This window comes from Wolffia australiana, chromosome 18 (genome assembly GCF_029677425.1).
Source record: "Wolffia australiana isolate 7733 chromosome 18, ASM2967742v1".
Taxonomy (NCBI): domain Eukaryota; kingdom Viridiplantae; phylum Streptophyta; class Magnoliopsida; order Alismatales; family Araceae; genus Wolffia; species Wolffia australiana.
The window spans coordinates 3498758-3526715 of record NC_135852.1 but is presented as its reverse complement, the minus strand read 5'-3'; the positions used below and the strand labels follow the sequence as shown (position 1 = coordinate 3526715).

At 42.1% G+C, this 27958-nt stretch overlaps 1 protein-coding gene across 20 annotated transcripts; it reads left to right on the top strand.

Annotated features, from left to right (window-relative positions):
* Positions 1-345: 345 nt before the first annotated feature.
* LOC144715061 (Transducin/WD40 repeat-like superfamily protein) lies at positions 346-27507 on the top strand. Of its 20 annotated transcripts, none has more exons than XM_078589932.1 (18): positions 395-480; positions 585-701; positions 779-796; positions 875-921; positions 1009-1093; positions 15420-15504; positions 16429-16520; positions 17225-17310; positions 17447-17556; positions 21442-21816; positions 22495-22576; positions 22670-22846; positions 22919-22972; positions 23223-23309; positions 23386-23451; positions 23890-23936; positions 24413-25075; positions 26571-27009. In XM_078589932.1, the coding sequence occupies exons 6-18, from the start codon at positions 15446-15448 to the stop codon at positions 26917-26919; spliced, it is 2247 nt and encodes a 748-aa protein (XP_078446058.1). In that variant the 5' UTR covers positions 395-480; positions 585-701; positions 779-796; positions 875-921; positions 1009-1093; positions 15420-15445; the 3' UTR covers positions 26920-27009. The 20 variants fall into 20 exon arrangements, with proteins under 20 accessions (XP_078446061.1, XP_078446059.1, XP_078446042.1 ...); XM_078589931.1 differs by having other exon boundaries at positions 863-921; XM_078589936.1 differs by having other exon boundaries at positions 409-480; positions 635-701.
* The last annotated feature ends 451 nt before the right edge of the window (positions 27508-27958 follow it).

The window sequence follows — 27958 nt, the reverse complement described above, 5'->3', positions numbered from 1 at the left end:
AATCTGGATGAACAACCACTGGATTCACATTTGACAGTTGAGATGTTGCCACGTGGCCTCGCTAGGACAATTTATAATATATTATAAACTATTATAATATATTAAAAATTGTCCCGAGATTATTGGACGTGATGAAATTCGCCCCATCTTGTCCTTCGTCCACGTCCGGGACGATCCGGATCTATAATCAAGTATCCAATATCCAATATCAAATATCCAACATCCAATATCAATGATCCAATATCAAATGTCCAATATCCAATATCAACACTATTCTGAACTTCACTTTTTTGAGCTAAAATATTATGTTTAAATTAAAATTCAAGGAAATTCCGGTTGGCGCGTGGTGGCAAGTATAAAAAACTCTCGGCATAGGAAATCAGAAGAGAGCAGACATGGTAGAGGGGCCGGCCAATTTGAAATCGTTGAGCTCTGTTCTTCATCGTTGATCTGTTATCTTGAGCTGAGCGGAGATCTAAGGTCGGTTCTTCTTTACCTGGCGTATGATTATAGCCGAATTATAGATTAATTACCTTTTTCGTTCAATACACTCATGGCTGGGATGGTTCTGTTGCATGTTCGAGGCCGCACTATCCATTTCAAGGCAGGGATGCTAATATATGTTAAAATTTAGATCGTTGTCGACTTGGTACTGAAATGGAAGCATTAGCTTGATCTTCGCCGACTTGGTTCTGAGTTTTGTATGGTGTTTTTGTAATTTTTGTCAATTCGGGTGGTTTTATAAGTTCAGTTGTGGTTACTCGTCGATCAGTTGCAGCATATTTCTACGTTGGCGGTAAGCGGATGGATTCACATATACAGACAACACCGCTCATTGAATGCCCTTCGTATCCTGACTCAGTTGCATGGTCAGAGGAAAATCTGGTTGCGGTTGCTTCCGGCTCCGTCGTCACTATTTTGGTAAAGATTGAAAAAGAAGAAATGAATTGATTTGTATTCATCTTAATATAAAATGTATTCACCGTTGCTTTCACTGCAATTTCGCAGAATCCGGCGCTTGCTTCAGGGCCTCGGGGGCTGATTAAGCTTCCTCCTGGCAGAATACATTCAATTGGAGTTGTTAAGGAAGAAGGTTCGTCTGCGTGTTTTGGATGTTCTGCTGAACGATGTGTCAACTTTTAAACTTTTTTTTTTTTGAAAGAAGTCAACTTTTAAACTTTACGTTTCTTTCATTGATAAAATTTAGTGAATTTTCTTGAAGAAAATAAGATTTAGAGAATAATCTGTTTAGTCGTCCTATCTTTTTTTCTTATAAATTTCCTGTTGGAGTGATGTGTAAACAAAATTCAATCAACTTTTCAATTATAACATTGGGAGGGATGCGAGTGAATATTATTTTTCCACAGAAAGTATCCTGCCATTAATTGACTGGCGAAGAATGTCCTTTGAATCCTATAAATCAAACTGCTTACCCTATTCAACAATGATAGCGATCATGAGTACATATCTTATTGAGTATTGTCATCTCTGCAGAGGTGGAGTTCGGCAGCCTCCAGTCTCTGGGTATTAGGGTTTTGGTGAAAAAATGACATACTGTTTCACTGGTGGGGTGGGGCTTAAATACTCCCTAAGTTACATAATGGGCCCCGCCCTGGACGATAGTTTAAGTGACTAAACATGCATTTACCTTAACAAGTTACGTTGATAATTTAAGGTGGTGTAATTCCATAGTTAGGCCCACTAGTACAGCCCTCTGCTCAACAGCCCCCTCATTATCCATGCCAAGCTTGCCAATCAACTTGGAAAACGTAGATGGTGGGATCCTTTGGTGAATGATTTTTTTTTTGAAAGAAATCCTTTGGTGAATGGTGAATATGACACTGATTTGCTTGGAGAATCCCACAAGCAAAAGCTCGATAAGGACTTCAGATTTACTGGTGGCCTATCCTCTCGTCTGGTGAACTCATTTTGTGTCAACTGGAGTTCTGACTGGTTTACAAGCAAGTTGACCAGTTTCCTTTAGAAGGTCCAAGGTATACTTGTGTTGTGACAGAAACATGCCATTGCTGGAGTAGGACACCTACATGCCCAAGAAATACTGAAGCCTTCAACTTTGTCGTTCCCTGCAATGAGGATGTTGTCCATATAAACAATCAGGACTGGCATTCCACACGTGTGATGCTTGATAAAGAGAGTGTGATCTCCATTATATGGTTCATACCCCAGTCTCTTCATGGTCTTGGAAAATTTCCCAAACCATGTCATTGGAGATTGCTTGAGGCCTGTCAGCTAGCAACTCCGAATTTGTTATTTCCATATTTTAACATTTCCTTTTCTGTTATTTTCGGGAACTGATTGCATCAATGAAGAAGTTAAGATTCTTTCTGTCTCTCCTTGAATCTGTTGAAGTTCTTCTTTGTCAACAAGGAATTATAGTTGGAAGGATTATTTGTTTAACCTTCCAACATGGTATCAGAGCGTGATCAGTGAGGAACACGTTGTCCGTTTCGCCATCGCTGGTGGAGAGTATCACCGTCAGCAAGGTTAGGGTCGTCATCGTGCTGAGGAGTTTTTCGCCATTGCTTGTTGGGAGTAAAGCCATCAGCGGGGTTACGATCGTCATCGTCATCATCAAGAGTATCGTGGACACGCGATTGTTCAAGAAACGACTGTTCTGGATTTGTGGACACTCCACGAATTCATCAAGAATATCGTGGACACTCGGCAAGGTCATAGTTATCACTGTGCTGAGGAGTCATTGTCAAGGTTGTTGGAGTATATTGCCATGCGAGAAGCTCTCAACCTCAGTGAAGCTACGACTAAAGTAACTGCCAAGAAGTACCCTCTTCCAAATTTGAGGACGTCCTGCAAGCTCAAAAATTAGTGCAAAATGCCGTCTGGTGAAGCCTCATCCCATCTAGAGAATGACGTCCAAGGATCCGCTGTGGAATCACGAAGCTGAACCACTTCGGTATAATGGAAAAAATTTTGCCCAATGGGGGCAGATAGTAGAGTTGACGCTGGTTTGCCGGGAACTAGATGATCACTTGATCGTCGAGATGGAGCCATCTCATCCATCATATAAAGCTTGGAAGAGAGATGATGCAAGTGTCCACGTTTTTTTACTTGGGAGCATGACCAAAGATCAGCTCCCGCAAATGTCTTTCCTAAAAACTGCCAAGCAGATATGGGATTATGTTCGGAAGAATACTCTAAAGAAGAGCAATCTTTGGAGAACTTATGAACTCTTCATCAAAGCATGGAACTTACTGCGAGGAGACAGATCTGTGACAGATTATGTGAATGAACTCCTAGCTATTTGGTTAGAATTGGACTACTACCGACCGATTCAAAATTCTGACGAGTGGGAGTATACGCTGCGAGATAGAATGTTCAAACTTCTAGTGGGTCTAAACTCTGAGTATGAACCACTATGGAGCCAGATTCTCAATTGGGAAAAGGTTCCCGACCTGGAGCAGGCTATTAATACTATATTGGAAGAAGAAGGCTGTCTACAAGTAGCTTCAAGTACACCAAAAGATGAAAATGGAATGGGACTTATGGTCAAAGTCAAGGGTCAGAAGACTGCCTGGGATCCCAACTCCAAGAATGCAACAAAGAATAGTGTACCAGAAAGGAGTGACGTAAACAAGAAAAGCCAGGGAGGCAAAGTATATAGAAGTAATATTGTGTGCAACTACTGTAAACGAAGAGGGCATACAAAGGACAACTGCTGGGATCTGCATGGACGAGCTCCCAAATTCCAAGCTCACTCAGTAAATACTCAAGGTAACAGTCTGGAAGATGGGGAGTCATCTGAGCATGAGTCAATGAAGCATATACCAAAACATAACAGTGATGAGATTAGCAGTCTCAGGGAAAAGCTTGAAAAGTTGAAAGCCATAGTCAGTTCCACCTCCATGGCCAGAACAAGTACTAGATCAGGTAATTTGCTACATTCTGAATGTCATCTTTACTTAGACTGGATTCTGGATTCTGTAGCTACTGATCATATGACTCCTCATCATTCAAAAATTTGCAGTTATATTTCATATGAAGGAGATAAGAAGGTTTTTACTGCTGGGGGAGAAATATTACCTGTAATTGGTATAGGTGATGTGAAGGTAGGGAGCTTGGGAGTAATTAAGAATGTTCTCCATGTACCTTACCTAAAAGCTCAATTGGTCTCTCCTCAACGGTTAGTTCAAGATATTGGTTGCACACTAATTATTGATTCGTCTGGCTGTTTTACTTATGACAAGGTAAAGAACCAGAAGATTTTACACTTTAAGGAACGAAGTGGGCTGATCTACGTCAAAGATGAAGTAAAAGCAGGACTGATGGCAGATGCTCAGATATCGGAAGTGAAGGGCAACAACCGACTTGAAGAAAAGATGTTTCCCTCTTTTGCTTTGGTAGAAAAGATGTTTCCCTCTTTTGCGAAGGATTTTGAAATTTCAAGAATTATTTGTGAATCTTGTCAATGTGCAAAGCATAAAAGGGCAACATACAAGGGAGATGGCAAGAGGAGTATGACTCCATTCTCTATTATCCATAGTGATATATGGGGACCATCTCCCATAACATCACTAACAGGGGCAAGATGGTTCCTTATCCTAGTTGATGACTGTACACGACTTAGTTGGGTACATTTGCTCAAACATAAATAAGAGGTTACAAGGGTTATACAAGAGTTTTGTGTGAGAGTTCAAAACCAGTTTGGCGTATCTGTCAAGAAGTTCAGGTCCGACAATGCAAAGGAATTCTTTAATGAAAGTTTGTCCTCATACTTCTTGACACACGGCATACTACAAGAATCTTCATGTGTATACACCCCACAACAAAATGGCATTGCTGAGCGGAAGATAGGTCATATAGTTAATACCGCAAGGACTCTTCTTCTTCATCAGAATGTCCCTGAGTATTTTTGGGGAGATGCCATACTAACAGCAGTCCACTTAATTAATCGACTATCTTCCAAGGTATTGAAATATATCAGTCCAGTTGATAGTATCTCTGAATATTTTCCTCATGTCAACTTGAAGACCAGATTAAAACCAAAAGTTTTTGGATGTATAGCCTTCGTTCACATATATAGTCCTATTGATAAATTCATCCCAAGAGCAGTTAAGTGTATATTTGTTGGTTACTCGCAAGGAAAAAAGGGGTATAAGTGTTATGACCCCAAGTCAAAGAAATTTTTTATACCTGCGGATGTAACATTTGCTGAAAATGAGCAATTCTTTGCAAATAGATCAGACATACAAGCTCAGACATCATTTGAAAATAACTCTCTGGATATATTTGAGACAACAACAACTGTGAGTACAGCTCATGGAGAAATGTTGGAGCAGATACATCCATCTATTGGTAGAGATCCAATTGACACTGCTGTTATCAACCAATCAACCTCAGAAGATGTTAGATCAATTGAGGATGATGCAACTGAAGAGGTCGTTGTATCTCAAAATCAAGAGCCCCAAACTGAGTTGGGTGTACCAGATCAAGAGATCCAAACTGAGTTGAATGTACCAGATCAAGATGATGACTTATGGTGGTCCATTGCCCTGAGGAAAGGGAAAAGAACATGTACCCAAGGAGTTAAGTATCCTCTTTCTAATTTTGTGACTTATGAGCACACTTCTTCCAATTTTTAGACAATCCTCACTACGCTGGAGTCAACTATAATTCCAAAAACTGTTAAGGAAGCATTAACAGATGACAAGTGGATAGAAGCAATGAATATCGAAATTGAAGCTCTTATAAAAAGTGGCACTTGGGAGATTGTCGATTTACCTAAAGGTAAACGACCAGTTGGGTGTCATTGGGTGTATACAGTAAAATACAAAGCAGATGGGACCATAGAAAGGTTTAAAGCCTGATTAGTTGCCAAAGGAATTGATTATGAGGAAACTTTTGCTCCGGTAGCAAAACTAAATACAGTGCGTATATTGATTGCAGTATCAGCAAGTTTGGGATGGCAACTACATCAATATGATGTTAAGAATGCCTTCCTACATGGTGATCTGGAGGAGGAAATTTACATGCGATTGCCTGCTGGATATTATTCCAAACTATCTGGTTCCAAGGTTTGTAAGCTGAAGAAGACACTCTATGGCCTCAAATAATCCCCAAGGGCATGGTTTGGGAAGTTATCCCAAAGTCTCCGAAATATGGGGTACACACAAAGCCATGGTGATCACACTTTTTTTGTAAAGCAATCTCCTTCTGGACGTATATCCGTCCTTCTGGTTTATGTAGATGACATAATCATTACCGGTGATGATGAGGAAGAAACAAGGCAGTTGGGAGTTCGCTTGTCAGAGGTGTTTGAAATTAAGTTCTTGGGACCTCTCCGATATTTTTTGGGCATTGAAGTTGCATATTCAAAGAAGGGTATTTTCATCTCACAACGGAAGTATATTTTGGACTTGTTGCAGGAGACAGGGATGAGTGGGTGCAAGCCAGCTGCAACACCACTTGAATCCAATATTAAACTGGGATTAAGTAAATAATCAGCTCCAGTAAATAAGGAGAGGTACCAACGTCTGATTGGGAGGCTAATTTATCTAAACCACAGAAGACCAGATATTGCATTTGCCGTGGGACTTCTAAGTCAATTTATGAACAGCCCCAGAGAACCACGTATGCAAGCAGCTTACAGAGTATTGTCGTATCTAAAAGGTACGGCGGGCCATGGATTATTGTACAAAAGGGGCAGTGGCATAAATCTGGAAATCTATACAGACTCAGATTACGGGGGATCATGTGTTGATCGACGATCAACTATAGGATATTGTACATTCCTTGGTGGAAATTTGGTGACTTGGAAAAGTAAAAAACAGCCGGCGGTTGCTTTATCTAGTGCTGAAGCTGAATTTCGAGCTCTCACTAAAGGCATTTGTGATTGGTTGTGGTTGCAGATTATCCTTTCAGATCTTCATCCACTACAAAATCCACTGGATACAACAATTATACTCTATTGTGATAGTAAGTCAGCAATAGATATAGCTCACAACCCCATACAGCACGACAGAATGAAACATATTGAAATCAGCAGACACTTCATCAGAGAAAAGGTGGATCAAAAGATAATCAAGCTACAGTATGTGCCAACCACCGACCAAGTGGCAGACCTTCTCACCAAAAGTATTCCAGGGACTACATTCCAAAAGCTGATCTTTCTCCAAGCTGAGAGTTACAAGCATCTACCTACCAGCTTGAGGGGGGGGGGTCTCAGCTAGCAACTCCAAATTTGTTATTTCCATATTTTGACATTTCCTTTTCTGTCATTTCTTTTCTGTCATTTCCTTTTCCATTACATGTAATTCCCTTCTATCCCATTATATTAGGGGTACACGGTAACTGATTGCATCAATGAAGAAGTTAAGATTCTTTCTGTCTCTCCTTATTGAATCTGTTGAAGTTCTTCCTTGTCAACAAGGAATTATAGTTGGAAGGATTATTTGTTTAACCTTCCGACAAGGCCTTCTCTAGTCTAACCATACTCCCATTAGAAGCATGTTTTTATCTGGGAGGTATGATCATGTAAACCTCCTCCAGTTCACAGTGGAGGAATGCATTCTTTGCGTCATACTGTTAGATCTTACAGCCCATGTGGGTTTCTAGGGCTAGAAGAATCCTCGCAGTATCCAGCTTGGCTACTGGGGCGAAATTTCACAGTAATTTATGCTATGTGACTGTGTAAAACCTTCAGCTACTTGTTTATCCTTGTAGTGTTCTAATGCGCTATGTGAGTCGTGTTTTGGAGTAAAGACTCACTTACATCCGACTGCTTTCTTGCCGGGAAGGGGGGGAGACTGGAAAGTGGTATCAATTTCCATGTTTCGTATTTCTTCAATAGGGCCATTTCCTCATCCATAACCTGAATCCATTCCTTGCTTCCCAGGGCTGTACAACTGTTCTGGGAACTTCAACAGTGCTAAGCTTGGAAAAGAAAATCTGATAGGAGGGACTGAGCGGATCATAGGGAACATAATTTGCAATGGGATACTATGGTCTTTAAGTACAACTCTGAGTCCTCTTTCGTGACACAAGGGACCACTGAAGGTCCTCCTTAGCCGGTTGATACACCTTACCATAGCAAGAGTGAGATGTGGGAAAAGTTTTTCCTCTTCGTCCATTAGTAGACCCTCAAGACTTGGCACTGGACTTTGTCCATTGGGTACACCTGGGTCATCATATTCAGTTTGAGAATTTTTCTGCATATTACCCACTGGTTCCTGTATCTGTAAAGGATATAATAGGATCAATGGGTCAGCCTGAAGTTTGGCTGAGAGATCGTGCGGCTTCTGGAAGTTCTCACCTCCATAGAATGCCGGATATTTATCAAATGTCAGACTGGCAGAGGCAAAAAGTCTATTGGAGGGATGATAGTCTTTTAGTCCTTCTGATTAACCCTATAATATGCATTTAACTGGGGAGACGCCATCCTAACGAATCTCATCAAGGAACCTTGCTTATGTTTGCCACACCAGAAACTTTCCAACTCCTTTCCTCAGGTAAAGATCAAACTCATCTCCTCCCTCACGCAGCATTTGGGGACATCTCAGTGGAGTAACAGTGTCCGAGCAAGGGACTCCACATATCCAATCCACCTCTCAGTGAGCCCATTTTGTTGAGGTGTTCTCATGCATGATGATTCATGAATGTCACCACTCTGCTTGAAATATTCAGACACTTATTTATTGTAGTACTCTTAGTAATTGTCAGATCTGAACCTTTTATAATTACCCCATATTGAGTATGAATCATCTCGCAGAACTTCTTGATTTGACTGCCTTCTAACTTTGCCTTTAATAAGTCCATGTGTAATGTGTACTCTCATCAATTTAAAAACAATAAACCAGCGACACCTGTAACACTATAGACAGACATGCGTTCGAGATATCTCTGCGTAAATGACAAAACAACATTTGAGTAGGTTCACTAACATGACTGAAAGATGATTTCTTGTGTTTGGTCAATCGACAAGCCTCACACACCAGAGTGAATAACATCAAAACCCACAAACAAAGGGGGACATAATGGTCCAAGGTTTCAGAGGGGTGTCCTAGTATACCATGATGCGAAAAAAGCCTCTCCCACCTACTGGAAGATGATAGTCCTCCCCCAGCAGCAGCATTCCAGCATTCCATGACAAGGTGGGGTGTCCCCACCTTGTCATGTAGAAAACATCTGTCAGAATTCAGAATGGGGGAACAACCAATATCAGAAACCTACCTTTGAGTTGAAATCAACAGGGCCTTAAACTTTGGTAAAACATCTTTAATAATCCCCAATCCATGCAGCTTTACATCACCCAGACCAACAGCTTGAAGATGTCCACCAGTGGTGAAAAAATGACAAACTGTTTCTCTGGTGAGGTGGGACTTAAATTCCCACAAAGATACATAATGGGCCTGGGTCTGGACGACAGTTTAAAAGCGAACACGCTTGTGCGTTAATAAGTCACTTTGATAGTTTAAGGTGGGCTTATTCTAAAGTTATGCCCACTGGTGGACAACATAAATATTATATGGAAAATAACATAGAAGAAAAAGACAGGCGGCAGACCTCTGCACAACAAGTATATTTTATTGTGTACCTGATTATCACATAGGCCATATAGCAGCATGTCCTTAGGTCCCCAAAGTTATTGTTTTCAGCAGAATCCATTCCTCAAATTTCTCTCTTCAATATGAGGGAACATCGTGGTACGACCCCAGATTGCAACTTCAACTTTCTTGAGCAGTTCCACGATAAGGTTCACACTGAGTCTTGAAGGTAGTTCTGGGAATAAAAAGAGAGATAGAGAGAGACAGAAAGAAGATCATGGAGTGAGGGGCAGGCTGCTGGACGATGCTGTCAAGCAGGCATGATGGATAACATCGTGCACTCATGGACGCAACCGCTCTATGTCGCTGATATCGTTCTGAGAAATCCTTAAAGAGGATATGGATCGAAATATATCGAACTAGCCAAATATCTTAGAATCCCGATTGATGTCCAACGAAATCAGTAGATCGTATCATGAAAAATGTAGAGAGGGATGAGAAGAAATGGGAACGAAAGCGAGAATGCGGAATGGAATAATGGAAATCACGAGTAGAGTTCTTCCCTTATGGAATCACAGGCCTGATCCTGCTCCCCCAGCCTCCAGTTGCGACTTGCAACTAAATCTTGAAAATACCAAGAAGTGCTTCTTCTCCCTCCCATTTCTGCTTATTTAAATCCTCCTCACATGTGCTGTATTAGTCAGCATGTGGACTTCTTATTGGTGGATTTTTCTCTTCTTTCTTTGGTACTTCATGGAGAAGAAGCATCGTGTATCAGTCGCAGGGATGGACGTCTGCCAGAGAAAGGGGTTAGGAGAGGGCCAGCGATGATCGGGTGCGTAAGAGCACTTACAAGAGTCAAAAGCCGTTGTCTCCTCTCCAATAGCTTAAGAAAACCCAGCTGCTGGGCCTGTCTGGGCTGGCCTGTTGTCCTTCTGCTTGGTCTAGCGTTGGCGTTCATAGATGCGACTGCATATTGCATTACATTGTCTCCGCATTTACAGAGATGTTGACATAGGGTTTTCATATTGTTTGCGTTATTTGATGGAGACTAGTATGATGTGCTCCTTTTGGGGTTTGATGAATTAAAATGCTGTATTTTTGTAGAACTTTGTGCTCCTTCCTTGCTACCAATTTCTCTATCCCGTGATACCCGTCCTTGCGCTCGGTCCATTGCATGGTCCCCTCTGGGATTTGCCCCCAACTCTGGGTAACGTGAACTCTAGACCTTCTGATTTTTATCTTTTCGCATATCATATCATATACGAGATGCCTGCACTGTTTGACATTAAAGATTTCCATCCTCATGTAAATCGTAGCAGTCAGATCCCAGTTTTAGTTGCCCCTTCTTCTATTTCTACTGTTGCCATGTGTTTCTGTGTTCCTCTGTATCCATTATTATGAACATAACCTAAGAAGATGGGATAACAGTCTCACCTGATCTTTGCAGCTATCAAAGTTGTAAGGGAGTGAGGTTTAGACTGATTGATTAAGAGTACTAACTCTTCTGTTTTCAAAATCATTTAATTTTCTGGTAAATTTCTTAGTGGCTATATGCCGGTCCCATTAATGACAAGTACTGCCAAATATCCATTTTGGAAAGTTGCTGAACGTCGCATACTGCAATCTGAAAGAAAACTGTGCAGAAGTTGCCAAGTGAATGGGCAAACTTTGCACAGCCAAAGTTTTGGCTGGAGCTTTTCATGTATAGAGTGCAGCAGTTTGTGGGCTGAAGTACCATTCATGCATTCTCATCAGGGATGACTTTGGACCTCTTATGTGCTTACTAATTGCCAAATGAACCTGAGAGATGCATGTTGTGTCTGATGGTCCACTCCAGTTTTCTGCCCCCATGCCCTGGAAGTCTCAGGTGTACGAAGTGAAGAGGTGGGAAGTTTTCCACTGCTTCACTACAAGATTCAGAGGATTCTCAGACATTTGGCATGATCACTGATAGCCTGACATCAATGATTAAGCGACAATGTCAACTACTCAGCCCTGGGCATACGGCAAGCATGTAGTCCTCTTCAGATTTTGTAGTCTTCTTATGCGACAATGTCAACTACTTGGCCCCGGGCATACGGCAAGCATGTAGTCCTCTTCAGATTTTGTAGTCTTCTTATGCGACAATGTCAACTACTCAGCCCTGGGCATACGGCAAGCATGTAGTCCTCTTCAGATTTTGTAGTCTTCTTATGCAGCTACTTAGAAGGATGAGAACCGGAAGGTTGGTTTTGCATTGCATTCAGTCTTTTTGGATCAACCTGGCTGATGTTCAGGAACTACTTGAGATTTTGTGGCTTAGTTTAAAGCCCTCATTATTAGGTTCAATCATTGGACCTTTTTCGCTGCCGGAGCAACTTACATGTCAAACTTCCAAAGTGGATGAGCTGTGCTCAGGGGGTGTCTTAATCACAATTTTGCCTATTCTTCCTTGATGCTCTCTTATGTGTTGGCAGACACTACCCTGCGGCGGCTAGGTTTTTAGAAGCTAGAAGGCATGTCCACTAGTTTAAGCTGATTTAAATACAACCAATCGAATCACACTGACCAATGCCGACTCACTTAAATGGCCTATTCCCACATGAGAGTTAGCTCCTGAAAAAATCACTTGGGTCACTTATACACACGTGACCACCTATAAGAACTTAAACAAGAAACAGCTAGTTATGGGACACTTACACCATGTGGCCCAATTACAGCACTTAATGAAGTGGACGAGAAGTAAAATAAAATCTCCTCCTGATTAACAGGATGGATATCAACCATACTCAAGCTGCAACAGACAGGATCCGTCGAGTACTTGCACTTTTGAGAATTTGACATAGTTCATTCCACAGAGAGGGCACTTTTGAGCATTTAGCATTCTTAGGCGCTTTAACCCATTAGGTTCAATTAGTTCATTGGTGTTTAGGTTACATTGAATACGGGCCATGTAGCCAGCCATTTTATTTCATTTACACCATGTTTCTATTTTTATTTTCATTTTCTTTTCTGCCCTTTCTATTTGTATGTGGGCCACGTGCTATAAGTGGACCCATGTGGGCAAGTTACTTATTCTCTCACGTGAGAAAATAAGTAACCAGCAGTATCAGCTGGACCATTTAACTGTACCAGCTGGTATTTAAACCAGCTACATGAGAAATCAAACGAGTCTTGTTTTCCTATTTGTAAACCCTAGCTGCATGAGAAGGAGACACAGGAAGATCCAGGAGCGGTTGGAGGAACTGCTTAACAAGGGCGATTTCCACCAGGCCACACCTTTCCTGTGTTTTACTTTTTTTTTAGCCCATAAGAGACATGCCCAATATTGTATATAATATACTGTTCCGTTCATTTAGTGGGTCTACTTATGAATCTTTCATAGCAGACCTACTTATGTAAGTGTTATTTAAAACAAATTCATGTGAAATATTTGACTATTTTTCTAAAACCCAAAATGCTATTGGCGGCTTCTGAGAGGGGGCTGGAGCTTCAACTCCTTTTTCTTTGAATACTTAACAGTCCTCCCGTTAGGAATGCAATCAAAATTCAAGGTAAGTGCCACTTAGCACACCATCCCTCGCTGTCTCGATCCCGTTCCCTTGACCACCCAGCGATCCCCTGCCTCACACAATCACCTTACTGGATCATCTGCCAACCCATTCACCGCATCTCAAGTCATCTCGTCCCGGTTGACCCTGCCGCCACTAGTGGACCTCTTGTTTTCCCCCTTTCCCAATACAAACATAAATCAAGGCCCAAATCAATAATGGTCTACTTGGGAACTTTTCGCATAGGAAAAACCCATCATCACTAAAAAATAACTTACGAAAATGTAGTTGGTGTGCCCTGAGACTTGGCATGAACATAACACAACTCATGATACCAAGCCACCTCTACGGTTTACACTTCCAATAGTTGCCACATATAAAATGCCTCCCCCTTGCAGATATCGCTCTATGTTTCTCAGGGAATAAATAATGATACAAGCAATAGTGGGGGTCTTGTGATCAGTAGCCTCAGTATGTATAGTCCACTGAATTCGGGTAGAACCAGGATGTGGAGCTTAGTCGCTCCTGGCTTCACAAAGGAAGTGGAGCTCAGTCGACCGTTGAATTTGCTGACCTCCTATCATTTCCCAACAGCTTCAATCATCTCTTGCATCCTCACGGTTACCGTCCCCTTGTTAGTGGATGGCTAGCCACCCTCTTGTCCATGGATAGTGGATACATAAGCCTTCCTGGGCTGTTGCTGATTTTTGTGAGTCAGTTTCTGACAGGTTTTATTTGTATCTCTTCTTCTTGCAGTAAGGACACTAGAGAGCATCTTGGGTCATCTCCCATACATTGTCCATAAGATGGGTTGGCACCTTGACGGCCTGCACTAGAGCTGCCTTGAGTTGTGGAGTCAGTCCTCTTGGTAAAAAATGCAGGGTAATTCCCCTCCTCCATTGGTTCTCTGGTAAAAGCTTCAGGCAATCCTATTCTTCCATCACAGTCCCAATGTCCCTTTCCAGATAAGTTATCATCTCGTAGTTAAGGATTTATCTTCTGAAATTCTCATAAGGAGTTGAGACCCATAAGGAAAGTGAACAATATCTGCTTGCAAATCTATTGTCTTTCAAGGGAGTGCAGATTCTGACATGGCCAAAGATAGTTTATCTCCTTTCAAATTGCCTTCAACTTGCAAGTGTATGCCCTGATTGAGTCTCCTTCTTGCCTAACCTAAACTGCCTCAGCATTCAGCTCATAGATTTTCCAGTCCTTCAGCTGTTTAGCTCAAAATCTGTATACTCCATCTCATAGATCCTTCACAGAGTCAACCTGTAAGATATTGCTTCTCATATCCTGCGTCATAGTGCCATGGATCTAGAAGTGGATCAGGGCCTCTTCAGCCTTCCGTGCCTTTTGCCGTGGATGCTTAGTTTGAACTGAGCTCTGTCAGATGATCTCCCAGAAACCTGCCAACAAAAGTCAGCTCCACCAGTTTTCTCCACTCAATCTTGTAAAGGACACCAAAATTGACTTGCTTGTCTGGGACGACCGCAGTGCTCTTGTCCACTGTTGTGCTGTTGGGTGCCTCTGGCACCACCTGACCATCTCCCATTGGAAATGCCATTAGCTCCCTCCGAGACGTAGCACAGGCGAAGACTAGTCCAAAGAGGATCAGAGATGAGGAAGACTGTTCGATGTCACCAGGGTAGATCCTGATCTGATACTGTGTCATATGAGAACATGCCAGCTCCCCGTTCTCACAGTGCTACAGCCAAAGAGCCACCTTCATTACATGGCTCACTCACGTAAGAAAATGATAAATCTCAAATGAAGAAAGAGGATTATATTATATCATAGGGTCCATGACGAATGATGTTTGATACTTGGTTTTTTAATAAATATATGACGGGATCCCACCAGAATGCATCACCAGATGTATCCCACATCCAGTCCACCCTCACTGGATGCAGGAGAGGACAGGTTTGCTGCATAACCTGATGTGACACACTCAGGACACATGGTTCCTGGATGGGAAGTCTCCGGGATGGGACACGACTGGGATGGGAAAAACAACTGTGGGTACTGGATCGGACCCAACTCATCCTATCCCATCCTTGCGTCAGTGCCAGAACGTCCCAACACTCTGGTGAAAGTGATGCATGATGAGCCCTGATTTCAGGAAGATATACATTTCTATGCACTGAACTTAGAAGTTTGACTGAAGATATTCTCATGGCCATCCTGCATGAAGTGAGTCCTTCATTCCATTCTTGAGGATCTTGGACCCCAACACAGTGCACCACGGATGCCTTTCATTTTCTTAAGATTTGATTTTAACTCAATTTAACAGATGTATAGCCAAGACAATCTATCTGTTTGAAAAGTATTAGTTGATAACTTGCTTGCATGGTTAATTCTTCATCAGGTGTATCCTTGCTGTGTGTACTACTGATGGGCTTGTTAAACTTTACAGTGCGCCATACTGTGAATACAGTTCTGAGTGGGTGGAGGTATGCCATTGTAAAATAGGTTATTCTTCTAGCTTGCTATTGAACTGTAGATATATCCTGCTTTTAGTTTTATTTCCTTCTGACTGGCGTTTTGATTCTTTCAGGATTTCTTTATTTCTCGATTCATCTCGGCGCTTTTTCTCATTGGTTTTGAAAACAATCAATACCTAAAAGAGGTCCCAGTAGCAGGGAAAATGGCATCTTAGAATTGTCTTTTCGAAGTCTCTTCTCTTCATTTGTGTCCCATTTAAAATGTCAAATATTGGCATTATGTTGTATTTTACAGATGATTGTCATGATTTTAAGTCGTTCTAACCTAAGGTTGTATGTATAGTTTTCAAACTCTATCAGTAGATTAATTAAGTCCATAGAAATTTATGGACTTTTATGTACAAAATGTATATTCTGTACGAATATTGAATTTAATGTCCGAAAATAAAATTAGACTTCAATGGCATTAAAAAAACCTGAAAATAAAGGAAACATTTACTCCCAAATCTATTATAAATCGGAATACTTGGAGTTCAATTTCCATGGTGGTATTCTTCTCATCAAAGCAAATCCCCCTTAGAAAAGGCTCATAGAGGTATTTAAGCAGAAAACTGAATCACACTTAATTTCTGAAAGAGCTAGCCTAGCAATAGGGTATACAAGTACGGGACTGGGGCTGGCATCATCAGCCCCAGTTTTAATGATAAATACGACTCTGATAAGAACATTTACAAGAAGAAAATGATATGATACAACTCTGAACATACGAGGGAAAAAAGTCCAGACAGAAGCATGGCTTGGAAATGACGGCTCAGCTCATAACTGGGTCCACTTAAGCCTGCCGTCGAGGAGGTTAGGGCAGGAATTGCATCATGTGTCCTCTTTAGCCGTCTCTCCCTCGCTTAGTCATAATCTCTCTCCTTGTGCTCGCAGGTCCAACACCCTCTCCCTGCCGAGCAATGAGTGCTTTGTCGGCGACCCTTCACCATGCCCTTGCCATTCTCGTTCGTCTCTTCTTCCCCAGGAACATCTCTCTTCCTCTCCCTCTCTCTTTTGTGAATGATCTATCATGTTTCATTATCGACCTTTTTCTACATTTCATGAAAAGAACATATTAGATCTCATGAAAAGAACTCCTTCAGTATATCTCGTGCCAGAAGATATTAGAGTCGTTTCCCTTGGTCCGGGAGGACCAAAGCCTGCTAACCCGAGAAGTAGATTTAGAAACCTGGAATTTTACCCCCCAACTAAAGGGTACCTCTTTATCTCCAACATCCCGTGCTACTTGTGTTCTAACCCTTGTTTGGAGTATAAACCTTCATTATTTACTGCATTTATTGGCTGGAACTCCATCTCGGTATCAATATTTTGAGTGATATATACACCAGTTTATTCTTATCAGTTGAAATAGGACTCTACTTTGTGTTTATGCGTGTAAGTTCAATGGCTGAATTGACTTTTTCAGTTTTCTGAATTTCTAAGTGTATGATATCTGTTCCGCACCTAGTTTTCTTAGGAATGTTTTTTTTCTATCTACCTAAGCCGTTCGACCATGAGATTTAGTGAATCATTTTCTCTGATAAAATTGAATCTTGTTGCTAAGTTTCTGTCGAATTTTTAATGTTGCACCTTAAAAGAGATCTGCTAAGAATATCGTATTGTTGCTTTAAGCATTCCTTTTTTTCCCAAATGACCCAGTTTTTGTTGAACACCAGCCCTTTCCTGCAGGTTGTAGATATTTCAAAAATATTTTTTGATTATCTTGTAAGCACTAACTTTGATGAGATCAGACAATCGAAAAGCAACTTCGATGAGGTAAACTTCTCTATCAGTGAAGTTTTGATTTACAGCTGATTTATCTTATCCACAACACCAGTAGAATGCTGGGCCTCTCACTGATTTTTTTCCAAAAATAATATGTGATGTGACGTTTCTGGTAAAAAAACTTTAGGTACCTGCCAGTCAGACGAGTGGGGTTGAAGGCGGCGAAGACATATATTCCCCAAATTCTTTTCGTGTAAAGGCTGGAAAGGGTGAAAATCTTGGTGCAGCTTCTTTAAAGTAATATTCAGAACTCAATATTATTATCTGTCATACAAGGGATGATGTTGAATTTTTGTAGCACCTTTAATTATTGTAGAATTTCTCTGGGAGATAGATATTGCGCAATTAAGATATTGAAAAGTTGTCACATTCGCTTCCCATGGCATCCACTTCTGCTGCTTGAGCATCTATCTCAACTGGCAGAGGGTCCTATGGAGAAACCATAATCCCCCCTCTCTCCATGGCATGTGCCCCCTCCTGCGAGTCCAGATATGCTGTAATGACATTGTGCCTGCTATTTGGCCAGCACTTGTACAACACTCTGGGCCTTCTATGTCCCGTTCCATGAACGTTCTAATCCGTAAGATGGGATGAGAAGGACCAAATGGAGGTGAAAGGTCAGGAGCAAGGGGGAGGATCCTCGAGATGAGGGAGAGGCCGCTGTGGGAATGCTGCATGAAATAAACCTCAGTACCGTTAACCCTAGACATGTTCGTCCAATAACATCCAGTGCACCCTTCCATAAATAGGATACAATTATTTAACTAAGAAGGAAAATTATAAGAGATGGGAATACCATGGAGGAGGTACAGGGATCATTTTTTTTTTTTGAATAGAAAAAGGGAGTCGCCAGTAAATCGGTGCCCCCGTTGCCATTACGATGTAAATCATTACATTGTACGGCAAAACAAGAAACCAAAACACGGCTACATGTCGCGATGCCACATCAAAGCAATAGCCCTGGCATTTTGTAAGACCGCCAGAGCTACTGGTGGGCAACGCCGAAAGATGACCTCGTTTCGGTGGAGCCACAAAGCCCATAGGATGGCAAAAATTTTTTGCCATTCAGCTTCACTCCGGTATGGTCCTCCCCGGAGCGATGTCCAGAAGGACTCAACTGATCGGGTGACCACCCCAGGGACGTCTTCCGTGGTCCACACCTCCCGTGCCAGGGGGCAACAGAAAAAAAGATGGTCGCAGTCCTCAATTTCACCCATGCACAGGGCACACTCGGCTGATTCCCCCGGGAGCCAGCGTTGCCTTACACAGCGCGTAGTGAGTCGACATCTCTGCAGCAGCCATCCAAATACCTTCACTGTCAGAGGAATCTTCCGCTTCCATACTAGACGGCACCCACCTGGGAGATTTGAGGCAGTCGACTGAGACTGACATAGTCGTGTGTATGCCGTTCTTGCGGAAAAAGCTGCTCCCCGCCATACGACTTGGTCAGCCTCGTCCTCAATGGGCGTAAGCTGCCCCAAAGGGAGCCGCAGCTCGAGGAGGTCCCGCTGTCGTTGATCTGACAGCTGCCCTTGAAAGGTCGGCGACCATCCCCCGCGCCAGCACTCCCGGACCGTAGCGCCCGGGTCCTGTGCTAGTGCGAACAGACGGGGGTATGTCTCCTTTAGCCTCCCTTGACCCGACCAATCATCGAGCCAGAATCGAAATGTCCTCCCGTCGCCAATCTGGGGGGCGTAGTACTGCCGAGTCAGTTGAGCGACCTGTGCCACACCTCGCCAGAACGCAGACGGCCTGCGTTGGCGGCCACCCAGGTTGTGCCAATCCAGGCTGGTGCCGTAAGCATCTCGAAGGATCTGAGGCGCTAGACTTTCCGATGGCTGGAGCAACCGACATACCCATTTAGACAGGAGTGCCTGATTGGAGAGCTGCAGGTCTTGAATGCCGAGGCCTCCGGCTCTGGTAGGTCGGCATACTTCCTTCTAAGCCACCCGCGCCGTTCCCCGGCAATCCCCTGGCTGGCTTCCTTTCCAGAAGAATCGCCGCATAAGGGACTCCATGCGGGTCTGAACAGCCCCCGGGACTCGGAATACTGACAAGTAGAAGGTTGGGATGGCCGAGAGCACCGCCTTGATGAGAACCAGCCGGCCCCCCTTGGACAACAGCCTTGACTTCCATCCTTCCAGGCGCCTCTCCATGTTATCAATAACTGGTTGGCAGTCTCGGGCCCGGATCTGCCCCCCAGAGAGCGGAAGCCCCAAATAGTGGATGGGGAGGGTCTCGATGGGGGTAACGAGGGTGGCGGCACACCTTCGCTCCATCTCCGGTGTCATGCCAAATCCTACAAACGACGATTTAAGCCGATTGAGACGAAGACCTGCAAAATTAGCAAATAAGTCAAGTAAAGTGGAGACGGTCTCCGCCGCCTCAGCCGATCCCTCGATGAAGAATATCGTGTCGTCAGCGTACTGCAATAGCGGGATTCCCTGGGCCTGGCTAGGAGATTGGAATCCCCGGAGCAATCCCCTCCCACAAAGCTGCTGAGTGCATACGGCTAAGGCGTCCACAGCGAGGACGAATAGCAGTGGCGCCAACGGGCATCCCTGTCTAACCCCACATTGTGACTGGATCCAGCCCCCTTCGGGTCGCCCGTCAAGCAGAATGGAGAATGAGTGGGTTGTCACGCATTTTTTCACCCACCGGATCCACATCTCAGGAAAGTTTCGCCGACGCAGCACCGCCCACAAAAAACCCCAGTCCAAGGAATCATACGCCTTAGCGAAATCCACCTTCCATAGGAATGCAGTGGTTCCTCGGCGCTTCCATGCCGCCACTATTTCCCCCGCCAGGACGGTGCTGTCCGTCATCATCCTGCCTGGAATGAAGGCGGACTGACAGGGGCTGACGAGTCCATCAATCACTTCCCGCAAGCGATTAGCCAACACTTTGGCCATGATGAGATAGATGGAGTTAGAGAGGGAGATGGGCCGAAAATCACCAATATCTTCCGCTCCTTGCTTTTTAGGCAATAACACGACGTGGGATCGGTTAAGCCGAGCCATGTTGGCCTCCCCCCTCCAGAATTGTGCCATGGTTTGCATCAGATCCGGCCAAAACTCTTTGTAGAAAAATACCGGAATGCCGTCGGGTCCGGGGGCCCCCTCGGCATTGAGGCCTCGTATAGCTGCCACAACTTCGACCTCCGTGAATGGGGTGGTCAGCCCTTGTTTTTGGGGCTCCGTCAGCGTGGCTGCGCCGCGGCCCGACCATCGCCATGCATGCTTAGGTCCCTTCTGAGAGACGGCGAAGAAATGGCATGCAAGAGCCTGGCCTATCTCTGTCGCCTCCGTATGTATCGTGCCCCCCACACGGACTCTGGCGATCCGGTTCCTCCTCCGCCGCCCACTGGCGCACATGTGGAAGAATCTGGTGTTGGCGTCCCCCTCTTTTAGCCAAAGTTGCCTCGAGCGTTGCCGCCAATCCATTTCCCGCTTGTAGTCCTCTTCCGTCACTATGGATTTGTGCCGGCGCCGTTCCTGCATCTCCTCCCCCGTGAGGGGCAGTACAGGGATCATATTTTTCTCACTTCGCCACATCTTCACATGAAGCAGTGAATCCAGGCATTGAGGTTATTGTTCTTCTTTGTGCAGGCCACTCAGGACTATTGCTCCTTTCTCTTTTTTTTCTTCTGCTCTAACTTCCAGCAAGCTAGCATTATTTGCTGACTTGCCTTCTCTGATTCCTTTTGAATTGTAATGATAAGCCAAGTTTTATGATCCCTACTGACATTGTGTTTATCTGATTTTCTTAAATTGTAATATGCATATGTTAATCAATAGATAAAGCTGTGTTTTCTTAAAGTAAAGCATCAATGACTCTTTAATATTATTGCATACCCTGCCTTCCAATGTTAAGTTTCGCGTGTGAAAATGCTTCCTGGATTCTTGTAAAAGGTTCACTCAATTTTCTCATCTTCTCTCAGTTTGAAAATTTTCTTGGATCTGCTTCTATTATCTGTTTCAGGTTCTGAAAGGTATTTCTTGAATTCGTCTTATTGTGTCTTGTACTGTTATTGTTTTACATCCGAAGGCTTTAAGTTTTACCTTTTGTATTTCTACAATATTCCTGAATTTTAAGCTGAAAGTGCTGCCTTGTTTTTTAAAGGAAAAGAAAGTCCTTTAAAAGTCAAAACGAACGCAGACTCCCTGTCATCACAGCAGAGCTATATGAGTCACGTAATGCTATGCTATCATCGCTTGTTGTTTCTTGGTCTTCAGTATTAGGCTCATTTCCCAGAAGCTGCACTCACTTTAACTACACCATATTGGCTGTTGGAGGGAAGTCTGGTAAAATTTCTCTATGGAGATTCCGTCAACCAGAATACTACACAATTGAGGATAGAAGTGTTTCCGTTGATGCCAAACTCGTTGGAATTCTCCAGGCACATGAGGAATGGGTCAGTTCCCTTGGGTGGGGATTGGTGGCTCTAGATCCTTCAAAGCCCCAATTATTATTAGGGACTGGAAGCTCTGATGGAAGGTTTTTAGCTCTCAGCTTTTACTTAACATTTCAAACTTATTTACTCAACTTTTTCTGTGACAACATTTTCTTCAGATGTTGATATTCTCGTTAATTCTTATAAATTGATAGAAAAAAATTCTTATTAACTGAAAATTGATACTTTCCGAGTGTCACTATCAACGGAGGGGGAAATCTCCAAAGAATTATGCGTGTACATATTTCAGTTGTTGAATTGTTGGTTCATGTTTGTCCGTGAATGATTTCTTATAAAAAAGATGTTTGTCCATGAATTATTCCCAAAGTACCAATCTCAAACTTATTTCGTTGATTTTATCAAAACACGATCCATTGAGGAACCACTGGAAATGTTATTATTGCACAATTATGGACCAAAAAAGAAAAATAAAAACAGAAAAGGATCATGTTTCTTTTGGTGATGGATCAGGTCTTTGTCTAAACATAGAGACATTGCGTTGGATATTTTTTCTTAAACGTCTAAGGTCATATTAATTCAAAAATAAATAATTTTTTACGTTGAAATGTGAAGGTTATTGGGTGATATATATTTTTCACTCAAATATTAGTGCATCTCAATTCCCACTGGGTGAAGAGCTATGTTGGATTGATCTTTGTTATTGATTCTCTATCTCATCTTAGACGAACTGACTCGTGCTTTTTGATGATGGATGTCTACAGCGTGCGACTTTGGATGATAGATGTTGAAGAGTTGCTCACCTTATCTGAAGTTAAATTTATCTCGATCCAACTTTTGAGGGAGGTAAACAGCACAAACTGATGTTTCAAAACTTGAAAAATAAGTTCAAAGCCAGAAATTATTATGAGTCATTTTTCTTGTCTTCGACTCATGCAGGTGATTTCTGTTACACAAATCCCCATATCAACTCTCTCGATGGCAGTTACCCTAGCGTATCCTGATTTACTAGTTTTAGCCGTTGGGAAAGGATCTGGCTCTCTAGAAGCATGGGTATGTCATCTGTCATCAAGGAAATTTGAGAGAGTTGGAGTCTACGATGCCCATGATCAGCTGGTACCTCCGAATTTCACCGAATTTTATGGAAAATATGATCAGCTAGTAAAATTTTTCCTTAAGTGGTTGTAGGTTACTGGTCTTGCCTGTGCTTTCGATGGTTGTCGTCTCTACAGTTGTAGCCAGGTATTTCATCTTTAGCGGGCTTTTCAAGAGTGCTCCATCTGACGACTTGCTTTTCTATTCAAATCATGTGATTGAATAACATACGAAGAGCACTATTACTGTGATGGACATCATATTTGCTCAGTTGATCCTTTTGAGTCAATTTTGGGTTTTACACCAAACAAAGCAAACATCTGTTTCGTGGAGTTTACTACTGATAAGCACAAATTGAATTGATAGTATACTAGATCTTTTCTATTTATTGTGGCAGGATGGTAATATTTATAGCTGGGATCTGTGCATTGAGGTACAAAAGGAATCTCATTCATACAGTGTGAAGGTTGATGAGCCAAGAAAAGTATGTTGTTATCCCTCTTCGCTGTTGGCATATGGCTTTCTGTACGCCTGATTTATCTGGTCTAAATTATTTGCAGTTGGCTGACTTGTCAGATCCATGTTTTGGTTTAGTTCTCGCTCCCGGAAATTTGGTGATTGCTGTGGTGAGCAATCTAACCGCGTTAACTCTTCTAATATTACGTTTAGGAATTTTCTCTAAATTTCCTCATTTAGCCCAAGCTTTTAATTTTGTTAGAATCCATTATTCTGTGTTGAATACTTGATTTTCCCTTTCTTAACGTAAGGGTTCCTCTCCTAATACTAGGGTCGGGCGACACTAGTGTTAGTTCAAGCCTGTTTTACTGTCCAATTATCCAACTCCCTGCTATCTTCTCCCTCTTCCTCTCTCACTTCCTACTTTTCTCTTGCTTTTGAAAGTATTTCTTTCCTTCCCTATGGAGTTAAAACAGAACATCATATACTGTCTTTGCGTTCAGTCATGTTGTTCGTTGGGACTCCTCTTTTTTTCACTTGGTCATTCTTGCAGTGGAATGAATTGAGATACCAAATTGTAAAAGAAATTGTTTTTCTGAAATTTTCAGGTTCGCAGTTTTGATGTCGACCTTTTGAATCCCATGTACCAAGCCCGGTGAGCCCCGATTCTAATATCAAAGACTATCAGTTTTAGCATCCCTTTTTTATGGATCTCCCTATTCACCTTTGCAAAATTTAGAATTAATGAATTCATTTCTAAAAATAGCCACTAAAACAGAAAGACTTTCTTTGGACAAAATTGCCAATGCTGTATACAATTGGTCCTATAATCGCGGTTATATCAATTTATTCTAAACAAACATAGTCATTCACAATGTCAGAAAATTAGCTAGATTCACTTATTTTTGGGATCGATTCATAATTTATGGCATTATAAACGGTGTTGGCGTTGTGAGTTTCTTTGGAGGTGAAGCAATCAAATATTTATTAGGAGGAGGGCGAATCTCAGTCTATCTCCTTTTCTCTTTATCTTCTATATTAATATTAATTTCTGTCTTCTTTTTGAGTTTATAATCTAATTTAAGTGTTTTATTTTTCCTAGATAATCATATTCTTTCTCATTTTCTCCAGCACTCAGAAATCCGCTGTGGAGTTTCTTTGGGCGTTAGATCCACCGCCACTGAGTTACCACTCAGATAGTCAAACGATTGTGGATTGGAGGTCTAAGATTTTTGAGTCGCTAAACTATTTTATGAATCCAGAAAGGCCTCTGGTTCTCAGTGACATCATATCTGCTCTTATCTTTTTGTGGCAAAACGTCCCCTGCCTTATGGAGAACTTGCTTCTTGATTGGCTCTCCAGCAACTTCATTTCCGAGGTCCCAATGCCCAGCTTGTCATTTGAAAACATCCCAATTCATATTCAGTCGCATTTTGATGAGATTAACATTCGAAAGATTCACATTCTCAATATAGTTTGCAGAAGGCTGATTCTGCCCGAGATGTATAAGGAAGAACCACCGAAAAATGGGAATTTTCAGGATATGATAGGGGAGAAAAGCTTGTGGCACAAGTTACTGGTTTACAGTGAAAACATAGTGAGGGTCAGGCTGGTGGGCTTCTCTCTTGAAGCTGCCCTATTTGGCAGTTCTGAGTCAACTGAAGCTTCTTCAAGTGTTGAGGTTTGGTCTCCAGTTGGTCTTGCTCAGATGAGAAAGTGGATGGTCGTCAATAGAAATCTGGTTAATGATCACCTCTCGATGCTCTTATCCAAAATTGATGGATCATCTGGCAGGTACTTTCTTGAACTTTCTCTTTCTTAATTTTCTTACTAGTTGTTCTTAGTGAGTTATGGCCGGGTTTGTCTCTTCGATTTGTCTCCCTATTCCGTTTTATTTAACCATCATAATAAAGGGTAAGTTTGTTCTTCCCATGTCAATAATTTCTTTCCAACAGAGCAAGTTTCACTCAAGTTGTCCTCAGCAAACGATGGCCAAGGTCGTTTCTTCATGTTTCTGCTCTTTATTCCCTTGTCTTTAGTCAGCTAGAAAGCAGGAGAGGAGAGAAAGAGGAGATAGATGATAAACAAAGACGTCAGGAGGAACCGTATTTCCATGGGAGGTAGCGAGACTAAGAGAAGGGAAAAAAATCAAATTCAATTAAACTGGAGGGCTCCTTACCATTACATACGAACCCTAAGAAAGGGAAATTTTATAATACCCGATTGCTAACCATAACTAGTCAAATAAATGGGAAGTCTGTTCTTCCGTCTGTCAATAATTTCCATATGTGGGAAGTATCTAGGCCATTCAAAAAAAGGGTTTCAAGGTGGGACCAATAATTTTTCTTCCTGGTTTCTTCTGTCTCTCTCTCTCTCTCAGTATGCTTCTCTCTCTCTTTCTATCTCTCTATGTCTCTTGCTCTCTCTCTTTTGCTCTCGCTCTGTCTCTCTTTTTCTCCCTCTCTCTCTCTGTCTCTTTCTCTTGTGCTCTCTGTCTCTCTGTCTCTGTCTCTTTTTCTCTTTCTCTTTTGCTCGCGTTGTCTCTCTACCTCTTTTCCTCTTTCTCTTTTTTTCTCTTTCTCTCTCTCACTTTCTCTTCCTCTTTTTCTTTCTCTTCCTCTTTTTCTTTCTCTTTCTCTCTCTCTCTCTATGTTTTTCCCTATCTCTCTCGGCCTCTTTCTGTCTCCCTTTCCTCTCTTTCTCTGTCTCTCTCTTTCTCTCTTTCTACTTGCTTTCTCTCTGTCTCTCTTTTTCTCAGTCTCCATCTCTCTTTGTTTTTTGCTGTCTCTTTTTCTCTTTCTCTCCCTCTATCTCTTTCTCTCTTAATCTTTTGTTCTCTCTCTCTCTGTTTCTCCCGAGATCTCTCCGTCTCTTTGTCTTTCACTTTGCTCTCTTTCTCTCTCTCTATTTCTCTCATCTCTCTCTCTCTTTCTCCCTATCGTTTTCTCTGTGTCTCCCTATCTCTTTTCTTTCTCTCTCTTTCTCTCTTCTCTCGCTTTACATTTCTGATTCCGTCTCTTTCTCTATCTCTCTTTTCATTTCTTTCCGTCTCCTTCTCGCATTCTCTCTCTTCATTTCTTTCTCTCTCTTTCTCTTTTTCTCCATTTCTCTCTCTCTCTCTCTCTTTCCCTTTCTTTCTGTTTTTTTCTCTATATTTTCTGTCTGTCTGTTTCTCTTATCTCCATCAAATACCTGTTGACATCTTGAAATAGATTAGTTCCAAACCCTTCAACAATCTCTTCCACCCAATTATCTGATCATTATTTTTCACTGTCTGTTTCCTTCACAGAGACAACTCTTTTGAGCATGATGAACTAGAAACCTGTGGTTTCTGTCTTTCTTTTGTACCGTTCCATTCTCCGGATTCGGCTAGCTGCAGACCCGCCAACGCGTCGGCCACTAGCCACAAGCTCACTCGATGTGCAGTCTCCATGAAGCTCTCATCTCTCACCCAGCCCCAGTGGTATTGCATCTGCTGTAAGAGGTGGGCTTCTCATCTTCTGCCTGAATCTTTTTTCAATACTACAGCCCATCAGTCCTCGGCTTTCCTCGGCCTTCCAAAAGCGTTGTGCCCTTTCTGTGGGATTTTACTCCAGAGGTATGTGCCAAATTTCCTTCTCTCCAAGCTACCAGTTTGAAGATCTTACTTTTCTTATCATTTTCGATTAAGTTAACAAATTTTAGTGAATATAGATTCTGCTTCATTTATGGGCACCATGTTTCTTGTATGGGATTTTTTTTTCGAGGTACAGTGATTGTGCCCAGGGTTTATGATTTTTGACCTTTTTTAGGTTTGGTAGAGATTTTCTGCCTTAGATACAGAGTTTAGGATGTGGCTGAGGGATTTTTCTCTTGAGCATTATCAACTGTTATCATCTGATTGTGATTAAGATAGGACAAAGGGATGAGAAAATTGTACATGGCAAAGGGGAATAAAAAAGTGCACCAAAGTAACTATAATATTCTACTTACGATTATTTGAAAGTTTGGTGAATAACGTTCCAGTTAGCTTGAGAACATCGAAGTAACCATAACCGTATCATACATATTTATGTTTGAAACATATGACGTTCGCATTACGTGGAGTACTATGTGGAGAGACATTTGAGTAGATCATGACTTCGTTTTCAATATTTGAAGTGGTCAATCTTGCATTATTAGTTTTGCTCTTAATCAGGAAACCCAAAATCTGAGAGTGTTGACCGCACTATGAAGCATAACTCTAGAAGACTCTAGAACGTTCTGGAGATTTAAAAGGATCATTTAGAAGGTTCTAGAATGCCTGTGCTATAACGTTCTAGAAAGTTCTAAAATGACATGGATTCAAGAAGTTTCATCTTTGCCAAACAAATACTATAGTTCTACCTTGTAATGAACTGAGACGTGAAGTTGAAGATTCATTTTCTCTCTCTTCGGTTATCTCTTGAGCTCTTGTACTTTATCCACCCAAAAACCTAATTAAGTGGGAGATGGCGGCGCGGGGAAGGACTAGTCATTTCCTGGCAGTTTCCCATAGTTTGTATATCATTGAATTTTCTTGAAGTAGTCAAGAGTTATTGGAGATGATATTTCTAGCAGAACTATCCTCATTTGGTGATAATATGATTTGCCATCATTTTAAGTGTTTAGTATGGAAATTCTCATACACATCCTGGGTTTTAATATTATACAGGTTTA